This window comes from Colletotrichum costaricense, assembly GCF_030867565.1.
Source record: "Colletotrichum costaricense strain IMI 309622 chromosome Unknown Scaffold_2.1, whole genome shotgun sequence".
NCBI lineage: Eukaryota > Fungi > Ascomycota > Sordariomycetes > Glomerellales > Glomerellaceae > Colletotrichum > Colletotrichum costaricense.
Window position 1 is genome coordinate 1 of NW_026848231.1, and position 15,899 is coordinate 15,899.

Here is a 15,899-nt window from a genome sequence, read left to right on the forward strand (position 1 = left end):
GCTGGGTGGCCCGTGGGTAGGTGTAGCGGGGCAAAAAAGTTTAGAGTTTAGACGGCAGGCTCTGATTGGTCCAAAAAGTGGATTACTGCCCGGATAGCCAAACAGTACTGCCCGGATAGCAAAACTCATCACAGATATCGCTCTTCAATCGCGAAATTTTGAGTCCCAAGCTCAGATTGTCAAATGTACAATCCCCTAGAGACAACATAGGCATGATGTGTAGGTTTACTAGATGTAATTTAGATATGGGCCTGAATTCCACCTGTTCTGTTAATTTCTATCCACAATCTAAGTTAAGTCTTTGAGTCTGTGACGTAAAGGTAGACCGAAGAGCCATCACGATCCTGGAGAGAATGTTAGTTCGCTCACTTCTAGGGAATACGCCACATTTTACTTACAATACAGCGGGGATCCTTGGAGGCTTTTGCAAATACTCCATAGGCCGCTTCTGCCATCGTCGGCTGGATATTCTCCTGTTTGGCAGCATCGATGCCCAGAGACAGATCCTTGAGAAACATCTGAGTCTTGAATCCCAGCCTCCAATCATTACTACTAGGGGCATGTGGGATGACGCCTGGGACTGGGCAAACATTATCTCCCATGAATGTTTGGCCGGTAGAGTTGTGAATAATTGTCTGAAGCATCTTCGGGTCCACTCCAGACTTCACTCCGATTGCCATAGCTTCAGATATCAGAAGTAGAACAGAGCAAGAGATATAGTTGTTGCTGATCTTAGCAGCAAGTCCCGATCCAACATCACCGCACCAGAAGAGCTTTCCAGGGTCGCCCATCATTGAAACTACCTGACGCAGTTTTTGGGATAAGTGATTTTCCTCATCATCAGGTTTGCGTCCGATCATGAATGAGAGAGCCGCCTTTTCCGCTGCTGGTACGCCTCCCTGGCGCAAGTTGGAGTCAGAAAGCGTCGTTGCCATTGATGGGTCAAATGTACGTTATGGAGTCACACATGTTGGGAAGGAAGACTCACGGAAACAGGGGCATCAACATATGTCCCTTGAGAAGCCTTTCGTATCTGATCTGCCACGTGCCTTGCGGTGGTAGTATCAATAGTACTACACTCAATCAACAGTCTTTGTGGGTTTTTGGGAGCGGAAATGATGCCATCTCCAACGTCGAGATAGACCTTCGATACTTCTGGTGCTCCAGGCACCATGGAAATCACCACATCTACTGCGGCAGCAACTTCGCGTGGACTTGCAGCGACTTCTACCTGTCCAAAGCTTGAATATTGCTGAACAAACTTCTCACAGGCTGATTTGTTGACGTCAAAAACATGAACGGTAGATTGACGCTTCAAATTTCGACGAATCGATGCAGCCATGGGATAGCCGATGGCACCGAGGCCTATGGGAGTCAGTGGTCATTCCGCGATATCCAAGACTGAGCCCCTTACCTATGAAGCCAATGTTGAAGTCCATCATTCCGGTATCGCAGAGATTTGGTGTATCTAAAATCCGTAGAACCGATCGTATTGCTCAGAAAAACGAGAACGATCATGGGCATAAGGATTCGGGCATACAATCCTAGATGTCAGCAATTGAATAGTCCTCAGAGTGGTCCCCGCACCGCACCTCTGACAGGCAGTTCACAGTTGGTTGCCACAGGCCAAATCAGCCCAACCATCTTTTCCCCCACATCACCCCGCATCCGCCTAACGAGCAGTGATCAGTCAACTGTACCTACACAATGGCAGCGATATGAAATCGTTCGTGCGGGAAGAGCCCGTATTGATAGCGGCTATAGATGCTCAGAAGCATCGGAGGTCCAAGCCGTCTTCTTCCCCGTTTGGCACGCACATCCAGCAACTACATACACTCTGATCACCAACTGAACCACCATGGTCAAGACTGACGAGAAGCTGAGAGTTGGAGTTATTGGACCGGCCGGGTTCGGTGGCTCCTACTTGGTTGTCGAACTCATTAACCGCGGGCATCGTGTTGTCGGACTATCTCGCAACCCACAGAAACTGGGTACTCATGAGCTCTACGAGCCGCGGCCTATCAATCTTGAAACCTCCACTGAAGGAGAATTGGCTGCGGCCATCAGTGATCTTGCAGTTGTGGTGTGCGAATACGGGCCTCATACAGCAGGTCACGAAGCCTTGCAGTACAGTGAGTTCAATGCTGCTCAAATTGGCCCGCAGCAATGGTTTGTCTGACCAGGTAATATGGCAGTGCCGTTCATCGAGATGATCAGAAAAATCATCCTTGCCGTCAAACGCGCCAAAACAGGATACTTCGTGATGGTAGGTGGAACTGGCAGCTTGCATGTGCCTCATGAAGACGGCGTTTGCGTGGCGGACAGCAAGGACTTTTTCTTGGCCTACCGCCGTGGGATTGCGGATAGTCACGCCCATGTCACATACATGGAAGAGAGGCTTGGACCGATAGGAAAGGCCTTAAGAGTATACCGCGACGCTCGTCTTCTCCTCAAAGAGGACAGAGGAAGTACCGATGAGAAAGAGGCAGCGCGTGAAACGATAAATGCCTACGAAGCTCAACTGAAAGCGCAACAAGACGCATCGAGCAGCTTCATCAAAGCTGCGCGAGCTAGTCTCATGTTTTTCGAAGGCAATACATCCTTCGACTGGACGTATATATCCCCGAGCGCACTATATCGTCCCGGCAGGCGTACAGGAAGATACGAGATCACTATAAGCAATTTGCCGCTGAAGGATGGCCCTGATGGGGACAGTCCTCTGGATGGGAAGTTGCTGGGGATTTCGGCAGCGGATCTTGCCATAGCCATTTCCGACGAAATCGAGTCACGAAAGCACAAGCAGCAGCATTGGACAGCTACCGGGGACTTGACAGATGACACCCCCGCTCCATCGTATTTGACATTGAATTGAATAGGGTCACTTTTTCCTTGCATGAAACATACTGTACCAATACACCCAGTGATATGTGAATGCGGAGATCTAATGTGCCTACTTTATCCATGTTGCTCTTTTGCTGTGTTTGGGGCTCGACCGCTATACCCCGAGTTGGAGACAGCCCGCACCGATGTGGAGTACGCTGAAGTTCAGGCAGTTGGTGTACCGTGGCTGCGTGATAACAGAGGCAGCCCCGGCCGCTGTGGTTCCCCCAAGGACCTGATCAATCTAGACTTCCACAACAAACGCGGCAACGCAACGCAAAAATGTCTGCCTACACTGTTAGCGATTCGGAATTCCAGCAGTTGGAGGGCAAAATCATCTTGGTCACTGGAGGTGCAGCCGGCATTGGAAGAGCCATTGTCGACCTTGCCCATCGTAAGCAACACAGTATGAGCTTTTAGCGCTGTGCTGACCGTTCCGTGATAGGGCATGGGGCAAAAGTAGCATTCTGTGATGTTGACGAGACTCGAGGAAAGCAAGTTCAGAAAGAGCTCGGCAAGTAAGTCGCATTATTGTCTATGGCCTTCTTATGAAGCTCCCCATGCAAGGCACGATGTTTGGCTCATGCTCAAGCGTCGACAGCGTCTTCTTCAAAAAATGTGACATCTCGGACTGGAACGACCTTGTCAGCTTCTTTCAAGATGTTCATTCAGAGCTTGGTCCCATTGATACCGTCATTTCGAATGCAGCAATCAACAAAATCGAGACACTCGACGAGCCGGGCTCTGGGGCAGACTGGTATCTTCAAAAGCCAGATGTTTCGGTTCTCAACGTCAACATGGCTGGCACTTGGTATGTGACCAAATGTGCCATTGGTTTCTTTCGCAAAAACCCGGAAACGAGATCTCAACTGGTTCTATTCGGGTCCGCTGCTAGCTTCTTCGATACACCACCCTGCTACACCTACTGTGCCAGCAAGGCGGCTGTTTTGGGTCTTATGCGCGCTATGCGGACTCAATTACCGAAGATGAACATTACTGTCAATATGATCGCACCTTGGATGACAGGTGAGTACGCCCTTACCCCTTGAGGATTGCTCGAGCAGTTCCCGAACGCATTGACACGAAGCTGAACCTTGTAGATACGGAGATGGTCACCGATCATATCAGAAGTATTTGGAAGGAGTTACCTGCAAATACGCCAAAGGACGTTGCCACAGCAAGCCTGCTACCTGCTATGCGACCTGAAGTAAATGGAAAGTCTTTCTTCATTCACGGCGGGAATATCAGTGACCTGGAGGACAAGCTTGACGAGACTCAACCTCTATGGTTAGGAACCGACCTCGATAAGCAGATGAGAGAAGGGCAGCGTAGACTAATTCCCTAGTTAGATTACGAAGTGATGGCAAGGACATGGCTGTTAGTGATTGTTAGTATTCCTTCAATCTTATGTTTGCGGAACGGAATCTATGTCTACTCTAGGTACGAATAGAAAACTGCAAAATATGTGTCCCTCAATGTTGTGATTTCTCAAGAGTTACATTCGTATTCCCACTCAATGTACTGACAAAGGGATACGATGTAAAATGCAACCACTCCAAAAACGAGACGCTTTTTGCTAGTAGGGAGACATTCATATTCGTAACGGGCTTGACATCTAAGCAGTTCGCCAGACTCTTGTACAAATAAGGCCATGAGTTGATCAATGACCTTCTTCGAAGTTCTTTTCCCTCAACGCGCTATACTCCCTCCGAATAATTTCTTCATGTGCGACAGAGCGGCATGAAATGGAGCATTCGAAAGGCTCAGGGACACTCAGAAAACCTGGCATCATTCTAGTTATGGGGACATTCTTTCCCCCGTTGGGATCTTCTTTCCGCTCAATATTGAATGCCCACAAGATGCGAGAAATAGCAATAAAGAGTGACTTCTCAGCTAGATGGACTCCAGGACATGCACGTCTGTCTACATGTTAGTCATGTGCATGTACCGTCATTCCAAGACAATCAGGTTCGGGATGAAACTACGTACCGGCCAGCACCATAGGAAAAGTGATCGCGCTCATAGGGATCCTGCGAGTTCATGTACTCCGCTGCAGAGAGTGGACTGTTGAGGAACCGAGATGGATCGTATTCATCGGCATTATCGTAGCGACTTGGATCACGCTGGATAGCCCTAAAATTTGACACTACGTATTAGCCGAATTTCTCGGGAACATGTGGATTGCATGTAATTACTCACCACCAATTCAGGACGACCACAGAGTCCTTCGGGATGAAGTGTCCTTCGTACCAATCGTCCTCGGTGGAAGCGTGATACATCCCAAATTTGTTGACCGGGCGCCATCGCAAGGTTTCTTTGATCATCGCCCGAACGTAAGGGAGATCTTTCTCATCTTCCCATGTGGGCATCCGGTCGCTTCCGACGACACGATCGATCTCTTCTTGACCCTTCCGCATTGCTTCGGGGAAAAGAGTCATGGCCAGGGTCCAGTTGTTGATAGTTGTAGCTGTTGTCTCGGAACCCGCCTCTACCAGACCACCGCAGGTATACGCCGCGAGCAAGTCGTCGATGCCGTTCTTTTTGGGGTCACCGAGGTAAAAGTCCTTGCAGAAGCAGTCCTTGGCAGTGCCGTCATCCGTTGTCTTCTTCAAAGCCTCCCAAAGCTCAAGCCAAATCTTGCTGTCGTGAGCGAAGGCTTTCTTGCCCCAGGTGCGCCAGTTTCCTAAAAGGAACTCGGGAAGATTAGCCAGGCCGGGTAAACTCTCGACGGCGAAGGCGCCAGGAGCCATCATGATGGAAAGATTTTCCAGAACGCTGAAGATCTTGGAGATGATCGGGTCTTGGAAGGAAGGAATGCGATACCCATAGGTAGCTAGCATGATAACAGAGGTAGAATAGCGCCGATTGATGGTGTAAAACTCATCGGGCTGATCTAATAGATCATGAAGGACCACTTTTGACTCTAGGTCTTGCGATGGCATGTATCTCTTTGAAGCATTCAAGTTGAGAAGTGCGTGGCTGTGTTTTCTCAGGTTCCTCCAGTCTTGCCCGTATGCCATGAACAGTTGTCGGGACTTTCCACTTGCAACATCCTGCGCTAGCGGGAGATGCGGCCGTGAGGAGTATATTGCCGACTTCTTGTCCATAAGATCTTTGACAGCTCTTGGTGATGAAAGCCAGATATAGTCGGTCGCCCCGACTTTCGTGTAGAAGATATCGCCGTAGGTGCGATGCCATTCGCGGACTTTTTGGCGCACAAATTCTGAGTCTGCGAGGTCGTAGAGATTTCCAATGATTGGGAGACCTCGAGGTCCGGGTGGTAATTTCTTCCTTCGTGGATCCTGTCAAAAGACTCTTGATCAGCATGTTTAAGTTCGATGGAGAAACATGTACTCACTGTCAACTGATTTGGAACATAGCGAAGATAACAACCAAGCAGAATCAGAAAGATTGTCAGACCAATACCCCCGATATGAATTGAGCCTTCTTTTGGAAGAATAGGCATATTTGGTAAATGAATGTTTACGAATTTCATCTTGTGGAAGGGAATCTGAGCTGTGAAACTTGGCTTGATAGATACTTATTGGATGTGGATCATCGACGAGTGATGAACAATTCATCTATGGAATCTTTGAATAGCACTAGCCAGTCTCAAAAGAACTTAGCTAGGCTTTGAATCACACAAGACCGCCTTTCCGTATGGGCCTACATAATGTGGGGGGTAGGAGTAGTGTCTGGGGAGCTGCAACAAGTCCCTGGTAGATGCGGGGAGCTTCGAAACTCTGCTGCTTCGTGTTCGAATCCATGTCACTGGGGAACACAAACCTCATCCTAAGCTAGTGAAATTTCGAGGAAGGAAACCAACGAATAGTCGGAGTGATGTTGAGACGAACTTGAGTTGATCTCACGCAGCCATTACCTACCATCACCATTCCGTCGGTCCTGCCTAACGTACGTCGGCAGTCACCAATTCATCACGATCATAGGCCAATCTCACAGAATAATACATGAGCAAACCCAAAGAAATGATCAATCTTTGCCACGCCTATTGAAATTTATTGCATGTATCAAAAACTGTCTTACTATCCGACTCCGTGGATGCATAACACACCGCAACCAACTTGACCACATCCTTACTGCTTCTGTTCCTCGTTCCAGGCAATGATGACTTTTTCAGCAACTTTGAACCCCTCAATACCAGCTGGCATTCCACAGTAAATAGCCGCTTGCAGCAGTGTCTCCCGAATCTCTACTTCACTCGCTCCGTTGTTCAGTGCTCCACGGACATGAGCTGCAAGCTCAGGGGCTCTGTTCAGAGCGCATAACATGGCAATGTTTAAGAGAGATCGCTGCTTTCTCTCCAAGCCTGGCCGAGCCCAGACCGAACCCCAGCAAGCTTCTGTGACGAGCTCTTGCATCGGCCTGGCAAAGTCGGACGAACCACCAGCCAGAGCTGCGTCGACGTAAGAAGTCCCTGCGACCTCATATCGGAGCTTCAGTCCTTTGTCGTAAAGTGTCTTGTGGGCTTCCGCCTCTTTCGCAGTGTTTGCTGCAAGCTTGTCGGCCATGTTGGTGTTTTCAGTGCTAATGGGCCGACGTGTGGGTTGTTTGAGAGTTGATACGCTGTGAGAATGGTCCGGAATCTGGAAACGTGCTGGTGAGATTTGGGACCAGCTTGCTAGCACGTAACGTACGACTGCTGCTACCTTAGTTGGGTTTACATGCAGGTCTCATTTCAACTACCAAATTGCCACAGGGAGGCTGCTTACATGACGGTTGTGATTTTCCGGATCCCTTCCATATTCTTACCCCATATCAGAGCGAACACTCTCTCCACATAACCCCACATCACCACGGAACGGAGACCCGAATGCACCCCGCATTATGGTGGCGGGGTCCTGCTTCCGTGCCGTCACTTCGTAAACCGGAGTGGGGAATCGGCATTGTAGGTCTGAACTAGGAATGTCCTTGCTTGACTCGGGCTTTGGCTGTAGCAAAGTAGCTCGCAGGGAGGAAGGTGCAACGGTTTCACTGGGAGTCTGCTGGGCATGTTCAATTAGAGAGGCGGTTGAGGCAGTTGAGCCCCCATGAAATTGGAACATCTACTGAGTTGGACCAATGAGGACAGGGCCTTCTCTGACAGAGCAAGTCTGGTTGTAGAGAGTTGTTTGCATCAATCGGAAGCCAGGAAATAGATCATAAAATTCGGAACGAGTCAACACGAATATTCTAGAAGGCTGCTCTGAGTTTACCCAGATTCAATCAACTTGCCAGTCCTCGTTGCCTCCAATGTATCTGTAAAGCACGCGAGAGTCAAGATCGCGACATTTGGAATCTTGACTCGCCTCCTTGTAGGCTCTGAGGCCAACAGCACCAAGAATCAACTTTGCGTCAACCTTATCCGCCATAGACACAGCTAAGCCAAAGTCTTTTGCCATCAACTGAATCTTGAAGCCGCCTTGATACCCGTGACTTGCTGGGGCATTTGGACAGATGCCAGGCACAGGATTCCACTTGTCGCAGATCGTGCTTTGTGCAGTACTGTTGGAGAACACGCGCGCGAGGAGTCGAGGATCGATGCCCGCTCTCATCCCGATGTTCATGGCTTCGGATGTTGCAAGTGAAATGAGCGCCGAGCAGTAGTTGTTGCAAAGCTTTGCCGTAAGACCCAAGCCTGGGCCGCCACATGCAATGATATTCTTGCCCATGAGACCCAGTAAGTCGCGAATTTCTGGCCAGTTCGGATTTTTTTCGGAGCAACCAGTCATCAGAGTCAATGTAGCGGCTTCCGCACCGAGGGTGCCGCCAGATACAGGTGCATCGCAGAAGAATGTGGATGGAAAGTGGGATTTGATAGTGTTTGATACCAGCTGGGACGTCTCCGTGTCGATAGTTGAGCAATCGATGAGCAAGCGGGACTTCAGCTCAGGACCCAATATCCCGGTGTCTGGGTCCAAGTAGACGGTTTTCACATGGCTGCCCTCTGGAAGCATTGTGAAAACTATGTCCTATATTCCAATGTTAGTCACACGAGGTGGAGGTAGTGAAATATGATTGACCCGGTGTCAACTTACAGCCTTTTGTGAAACTTCTCTCGGAGACTTGCACCCTGTGATATCCGCATTCGTTGCCTGATCGATGAGTCTCTTCATGGAGGTCTCTGAGATATCGTAGACGTATGTCTGAGAACCCTTCGCCACCTTGGCGACGAGATTGGAGGCCATGGGCAAACCCATAGCCCCAAGGCCAATAAATCCTAGGCTTAGTGGCTGATCCATGACAAAAAAGAAGAGCGGGCAATGAGGGGAAGGAGAAGTTCTTGGGTGCGCATGAGTGTAGGTATTTCTCTTCTTGTTGATATCTCTAGAAGATATATGGATCCAGTCCAAGGTGTGAAGGCTTGCTCAAGTAATCAAGCGAGTCTGAGGTAGGTAGATCGTTGGGGCGGGGTAAGGAAATAGGTAGCTACTATGGTCAGACCGTCAGCGGGCAGATTCGCAGAGCACATCTCACAGAACGAGAGGGCACGTGAAACAAGCGTAAATTTGGAGAGTCGGAGACACAGTTGATTCTTCAGAAATCTGACTGACGCGGTGAATCCTTTAATAATTGCTATGCGGTTTGTGTCTTGGAGCTCAGTTTATCTTGCCAGGGAAAAAGGCTCCTTGGTGATCTTGTGCCCAGACTGCGTCATGAGCAAAAACTACCTGCAATACGAGATTGCTTTGCTTTGAGGCTTCTCGCAACGTCGAAATGCTGTTGAGTGTGTCCGTAGCCTCTCTTTTGTTCATGTGGATACAACAAGCTCGACCCTCACCGTCTTCCCACTCAGCTATCTGCATCTCGCCTGTCAACAACCGAGCGTCGTGACAAGCATCGCCGATAAGCATCACCCAGGATTGAGGTCCTACTCTTGCAAGAAGTCCAAGATGTCCAGGCAAGTGGCCTGGCAAATCGACAGCAAACAAGGAACCATCGTCGCTTCCCCCAATATCCAGTATTCTCAATCCCTCCAAATTCTTCCAACCATTTGTGAATCCTGCTGCGTCTACGTGTTCCCTGGGGCCCGTGATCTCTTCAACCCTGAGGCCGTCGAAAAGATCAGACTGGAAATTGGAATGAGACATATGCCCATTCATCCCCTGGCTAAGCAATTCAAGCGATCCTTGACCAACTCGAAAGCGAGCATTGGGAAAGTCGGAAGGAGTTCCAATATGGTCCCAGTGGACGTGGCTGAGTATAACTTCGTCTATAGCTGCCACATCAAGACCTCCATCGATCAGGCTCTGTCGGACGTCCGGTAATAAGGTCATCGGCTGACGATTCTTTGTGTGGTTTTGTATCGGCGTAGAATAGCGACCAATGTCCCGTCTCAAGCCCAGATCGTAAAGAATGCGTCGATGACCCCCTTCGAATAAATTCTGCGAGATGAGGAAAGAGAGTGATGGCACAAGCGAGGTCTCGTCCTCAGACACCCCCGCGACGAAGAACCGCTTGGGGAGGGTGAACTCGCCGCCTCTGAGAGCGGAGACTTGGACCTCCCCCCGTGCTTTCGACTCCAGATCTTTAAGGGCAACTGCCATTCCATCGGATCTGGACATGTTGATTTGAATTTCTTGCGTATTTTCGAGATGAGGCCGGTGGGTGAAGAGTATAGGTAAGACGTGTGGGTGCCAACAATTCAGGCGGCGATAGACCGGTACTTGCGGGGTAGCTGTATGGCCCAATCCTGCGTCTCCGTGCCAAACTTCAGGATTTAGCTGGGATTCAGGACCTCCGCGACTGATCTGTATCGAAGCTTCTGAGAACGCATCTAGATACAAATGTATTCCCTTCGATCCGCGCTTTCACAATCCGACTAGCCTGTCATATCCTGCCCATCCTTGACCCATCGAATCTCCACACGAGGATGGTCAACTCCGACGCCACACTTCCTGATGCCACCGTGCTTGAAGTTCATTTCGCAGAATGCGATTGACCTACGACTGAATTTGTTTTCCCCTTCAAACCCCTTGGAGTCATGACAATGTACATCGCAGCATGTGGGGAATCTCTGCATCTAGATCCCTTGGTGGAGGGAGTGAGATGAATTTAATGTATGGTTCCCAAGTCATCAATACAGCGCTTGAGGTAGTTGACCACTAGCAATACACGTTTTGCAACAAAGAGATTTGATGTAACCTTCCAGCCGTCTTTTCCGCGTTGTACGTCACGCCGGTAGGTTTACGGCAGCTGGCATCATACGCGTCTTGATACGCATCGGCCAGTTGGTTCAGTATTCCTCCCATCCGTGGCGTAATGCCCCACACCCAGACCTAGGAAGTTATCAGTATATCAGTTTGCAACGATACATGAAAAAAAAATATTATCACCTACATCTGACAGAAACCAGCCCCACGTCCTGGCAATTCCGGCAGCAAGAGTCGTGCCCTCCCCGATATCGCACTCGGCCTCATCTAGAGTCTCTCTGATCAAGGCTAATAGCTCCAGCTCGCTCTGAATTGGCTGCATCCCGGCTATCTTGTCCTGTTCTATGGACTGAGCCCATTTTGATACTAGAAGAGCTGTTTGCAGCAAGGAGATCAGCATCATGAACGGATCCTCCCAATCAGCTGTAAGGGTTATCTCGAATTCACTTACCACCCGTCCACCCTGCCACAGCATGCTCAACACTCCATCGAAAAGCGGCAGTCTTCCGGACCAGAAGATGCCCCATCTTGACTGGAACAACCATGCCTTCGAAGGCCTTCGAAACCATCTTGAGAATGTGGGAGCTTCGTTCCATCCTGCCCATAATGAATGATGACACGCATGACCCTACGTCCATATCCTCAAGGCTCAACAAGCTGATTCGACAGGGAGTGGTGGATATTTTCGACAGCTTTGTGTAGGCTATGCGCAAGACTGCCTGGCAGTTGAATACAAGCGAGATTTCTTTGTCCTTCTCGTCTTCTTCTGGACGTGGTTGTCGTAACTCGCTCCTGACGCCTTGGAGAAAAGCATCGCACCGAGCCAACGACTGCATAGCACCGTTGAGGAGCGAAGCTCTCAGAGGGTCTTGTTCATCACCAATATCATTCCTTGCAATCGGACATGTTGAAGCGAGGGCCTGGCAGACTTGTAATCTCTGCCACATGTGAACGACGACCGCATGGGTCAAGACGAGGGCAGTAAAGGTCGACACGCGGTACGGTACCGTGTCGGCATGATACCTTCCTTCAAGTAGAATGTCAACAAGTACATCTTTGATTGTGTGTCGTCGACTGTATGGCGAGCTTTTCGAGGCAGCTGTCCGAAGCTCTCGCCACTCTGCAGGTGACCTCGCGTTCCACATCTTTTCATCTTGATACGCTTCGATATCCAGATCTTGGGTCGCATGAAATCCAGGATTGACGTCGTAGATCACCATAGTGAGGGTACTCTCTATGAAGATGCCCCCCAGCGCGCGCTTCCACGACTCTAGCTCTATCCACGTGTGCCACGTCATCTCGGATGGTTCTGTTTCAGTGTTTTCTACCGCAGTTCGAGCTTTGTTATAGACCTTTGAGATTTTGAACGACGGTAGTAAGTATCATTGTCTCGAAGTAGTCTTCTATCGCTCATGAAGGTGCAGATTGACTCACCAAGGTGTAGAAGCCATTGTCCTTCATCGTTGCGTCAACGAGATCCTTCTCCCCGCTCATGACTGCGTAAAAGCTAAGAAGAATTTTCGCTTGCACAAACCAAAGGAAGTAGTCCTTTACCATGGATTTGGAATCGTCCTTGGTTGGTTGAGGCACCTGTTCCACACTGCGGATTGACAAGTCATAAAGATGACGCGCTCGACGTCGGTCTAGGCGATAGAGAGCGCCGATGGAACAGATGGAAAGCACCAAGGGGCCCGGAGTGTGTGCCAAATCAAAAGTTTGCATATGAATGATCGGAAAGTGGCTATGAAAACTCGTCATGTAAGCAGACAGGAAGCCCTGCAACGTTTTGGCGGTGGGCAGTTGGAACTCTCCAGCTGCTGTTCTCAGCCGCGAAGACATGTCTTTGCGAAGATACGCACACGTCTCTTCGTCAAAGGTCACGGTCGGATATTGTTGACGCCCGTCTTCGAGTAGAGAAGGGAGATCGCTGCTAGCCGAGGGTATTTGGCAGCTAGCCCATCCAGGGGGGGCTCCGCTTGAAGGGTCTTCAGTATTGGGATGGCGTGGAATTCGTCTTCGATCATCTCTCTGCTCCGCGGTGTCACCTGGTATGGGCGAGAGGTCAAATGCGCCCATGCCGAGATGGGCCAGTGTTCTCGGTGAAAATAGCTCGTCGTTTTCCGTGGATGGATCAGCAGCACCGCTCTTCTCCGGTGGATTTTGTGGTTGACGAGGGGGTTGTTCTCGTAAAGCGCCAGTCTCAAGCCCGTTTTCTGCTGGATATTCACTTGGCATCTCCATGGCAATACTTTCAAAGGGAAGATCCATGTTCATGAATAACGCTGGGTCTAGCGGTGGCAACTCTTCAACTGGATCGACGTCGTGGAAGTACTGAAGCTGCAGCAAGTTTCCTTCCTGTTGAGCATCATGCTGGAATATGTCTGCGGGACGACTTTCGGTGGCTCGGTTAAGAGTACTTGGATCCCTGCGCGTCTCGAAGGATTGGTCAGTTAATGGCTGAAACGACATCAACATTCGTTCAAGTTCGATGTCGGGATCGGCTGCTTGCCGAGAGTATGACTTCCGTCGTGAGTTGGCTCGGCGCCGTTGACTGGAACATGGTGATGTTGTGGAAGAAGCGACGCCATCGACTGGCGACTGCGAGTCTGGAGATTCCTGGCCGGATCTTTCGTCTTCCTCTTGGTCTACGTTCATGTAGTCATCGCCTTTCGACGGGGAGAACACTGTTGCTTGCGCCAGTGGCGCGCATGCTACTGTCACCACATCTCCAATCTTTTCTTTTGCTTGCTCCTTCGCATGCAGAGTGCGCTCGTGTCTCGTAACAAGGTCCCTAGAAGCTCTCAGTTAGCAGAAAGTCTTGTGGCTTTTCCGAGATCGGAAAGCTTCTGCCAATACGTACTTCCTCGCGTATGACTTGTGACAGTATCGACACACGTAAGGCTTCTCGTGCGTATGGGTTCTCTCGTGACGAATGCAGTGCTCGCTGCGCTTGAAGGCTTTCGAGCAGTGCGCGCACTTGTACTGGCGTCGTGGTCGACCTCTTCGCGCGGCGCTGGAGGGACTTCCTTCGGGCCCTGAAGACATGGACGTTTTGATTCTATGCTCCCTTTCTCTGAACGCGGTGATCTCGTCTCGATTGTTTACTTCCGTCGATTCGAATAGCTTCAAGCAGTGGATTGGTAGCCTCAATTGCCATGATGTGGTGTTGGCAAGGAACAGTGCGGGCAGATCGGATTCTGAGATGCCGACAGAGGCCGGGCTTGACTTGCGGGGGGACCAGGACATCCCCTACATTCTTCTCCGCACCTGATGCGTATTGACCCGTTAGTGTCCTGGGAAGTCTGAAATCCACGGCGTGCGACTCGCTGATGGCTGATGAATCAGGGCTGTGTCAGCTTCTTCCGCAGCGATGGGCCCCATCCTAGCGTCACATCTCATGCACCAAACATTCGGCAGTGATGGGAGGGCGAACCCAGCAAGCTTTACGGCGCCTTCTGCACCCCAGAAGCCGCTAAGTGAGGTTGATATTGGCAAAGGCTGGGGAAGACTGCGGGGAAGTGGCAGGGGCCAAAGCTCACAACTTCACAAGCGACTACTCAAATAGCATGATGTGAGGGATCGTTTCTTAGCTACTACTTATCTGCCCAGGAAGAATTGGTTCCCGACGCTCTATGGCCTTCCATGTGCTTTGATTCTGTTCAGGACAGTGTCATCAAACATGGGGTGTAAGATTGACATCAACACAGCATCGCTGCCATCCTTGATGAACTCGGCATCATGGGCCATCGCAATGTGCATCCCATACTCCTCGGCTGCTTTTCTGAGTCTGGAAATCGTATCAAGTGCTTTGTCTAGATCTTCATGCAAGCAGAATCGGGATCCGTCGTCCATTTTGACGTTGGCGATTTCTCGGCGACCAAGAAAAATATCCCTGCTCGGAAGTAAGCCTGTTGTTCAGTGACGGTCGGAAGATGAGTCCATTGCAAGAGGCTCTTTGAAGGACGGCGTGGAATCCCTCAGGATGACGATAGTTGACGGATATGCACTGACCTTGAATGACAGCAGTCACTTGCCATGACAATGCGTTCGCCTGATTCTAAATAGGCGCATGCTGCGAGATTTCCTGCCATATGTCCAGGGGCTTCGATGATCCAAAGACTGCCATCTCCGAAATAATCCAGTGCTGATTCGAATGGTCCCCAGGACTGCCACGAGCCTTCGAGCTCTTGAAAATTTTCCGTCCGAAATTTGTCATCGCCGAAAATCCGAGAGTCCCATTGAACCATCGGCTGGATTTCGTCATTCTGGATATGCCCTGGAGAGCAGTGTAAAGCTGTCCCGCGGCCAAAGATGACCTTGGCGTTGGGGAATTCGTCTTTGATCGGACGACAGTGGTCCCAATGTGCATGACTGCTGGCCGGTTAATTGTCCTGGCATTCGAATAAACGTCCTTGGATTTGCCCATAGAAATACCTGAAGAGCACTGTGTCAATGTCCGAAGTTTTCACACCAATGTCTTGCAACTGTTCTGTAAGCCGTTGACGTGGTCCAACTGGATTGCAGCTCGTCCAGTGGTAATTCAACACGAACGGAGTATACATTTGCCGGTTCTGTTGGACGTCAAAGCGTGAGTATTGTACATCAGTCTAATTCTCTCGACTTACATCACTAATACCAAGATCCCAAAGGATCTTGCGGCCTGACGCTCTATGATGGATGTAAAAACACCAGTTGTAGAGGAAATATGGCCTGTCATGCCCATCTGCGTGGATCTTTGTGTCGTCTGTTGTAGTGAGACCTCCGCCATCAAGTAAGGTCAATTCGACAGCACTACCCGAGAATGGAAGAGTTTTGATGCCCTTCATGTTGTTTCGATGAGAGTATGTCTTGCCGCGAAATTTCCTTGGT

General features: G+C 50.0%; 7 protein-coding genes across 7 annotated transcripts; 2 read left to right on the forward strand and 5 right to left on the reverse strand.

Moving 5' to 3' along the window:
• Positions 1-293: 293 nt before the first annotated feature.
• On the reverse strand, positions 294-1,442 carry CCOS01_01615 (uncharacterized protein; the record flags this gene model as incomplete). Its single annotated transcript, XM_060449808.1, has 4 exons — positions 294-344; positions 399-899; positions 989-1,365; positions 1,415-1,442. The coding sequence occupies 4 exons, from the start codon at positions 1,440-1,442 to the stop codon at positions 294-296; spliced, it is 957 nt and encodes a 318-aa protein (XP_060318458.1).
• A 416-nt stretch (positions 1,443-1,858) lies between these two features.
• Positions 1,859-2,872, forward strand: CCOS01_01616 (uncharacterized protein; the record flags this gene model as incomplete). The annotated part of the gene is made up of 2 exons (XM_060449809.1): positions 1,859-2,132; positions 2,196-2,872. 2 exons carry the CDS (start codon positions 1,859-1,861, stop codon positions 2,870-2,872), a joined length of 951 nt encoding a protein of 316 aa, XP_060318459.1.
• A 290-nt stretch (positions 2,873-3,162) lies between these two features.
• CCOS01_01617 (uncharacterized protein) lies at positions 3,163-4,225 on the forward strand (the record flags this gene model as incomplete). The annotated part of the gene is made up of 4 exons (XM_060449810.1): positions 3,163-3,274; positions 3,326-3,398; positions 3,473-3,906; positions 3,981-4,225. The coding sequence occupies 4 exons, from the start codon at positions 3,163-3,165 to the stop codon at positions 4,223-4,225; spliced, it is 864 nt and encodes a 287-aa protein (XP_060318460.1).
• A 548-nt stretch (positions 4,226-4,773) lies between these two features.
• Positions 4,774-6,346, reverse strand: CCOS01_01618 (uncharacterized protein; the record flags this gene model as incomplete). The annotated part of the gene is made up of 4 exons (XM_060449811.1): positions 4,774-4,799; positions 4,880-5,013; positions 5,080-6,182; positions 6,239-6,346. The coding sequence occupies 4 exons, from the start codon at positions 6,344-6,346 to the stop codon at positions 4,774-4,776; spliced, it is 1,371 nt and encodes a 456-aa protein (XP_060318461.1).
• A 628-nt stretch (positions 6,347-6,974) lies between these two features.
• Positions 6,975-7,409, reverse strand: CCOS01_01619 (4-carboxymuconolactone decarboxylase; the record flags this gene model as incomplete). Its single annotated transcript, XM_060449812.1, has 1 exon — positions 6,975-7,409. One exon carries the CDS (start codon positions 7,407-7,409, stop codon positions 6,975-6,977), a length of 435 nt encoding a protein of 144 aa, XP_060318462.1.
• Positions 7,410-8,099: 690 nt separating this feature from the next.
• Positions 8,100-14,075, reverse strand: CCOS01_01620 (3-hydroxyisobutyrate dehydrogenase; the record flags this gene model as incomplete). The annotated part of the gene is made up of 9 exons (XM_060449813.1): positions 8,100-8,849; positions 8,916-9,110; positions 9,753-9,947; positions 10,017-10,434; positions 11,023-11,156; positions 11,218-11,405; positions 11,482-12,382; positions 12,465-13,821; positions 13,891-14,075. 9 exons carry the CDS (start codon positions 14,073-14,075, stop codon positions 8,100-8,102), a joined length of 4,323 nt encoding a protein of 1,440 aa, XP_060318463.1.
• Positions 14,076-14,660: 585 nt separating this feature from the next.
• Positions 14,661-15,856, reverse strand: CCOS01_01621 (uncharacterized protein; the record flags this gene model as incomplete). The annotated part of the gene is made up of 4 exons (XM_060449814.1): positions 14,661-14,922; positions 15,042-15,401; positions 15,465-15,601; positions 15,656-15,856. The coding sequence occupies 4 exons, from the start codon at positions 15,854-15,856 to the stop codon at positions 14,661-14,663; spliced, it is 960 nt and encodes a 319-aa protein (XP_060318464.1).
• Between the last annotated feature and the right edge of the window lie 43 nt (positions 15,857-15,899).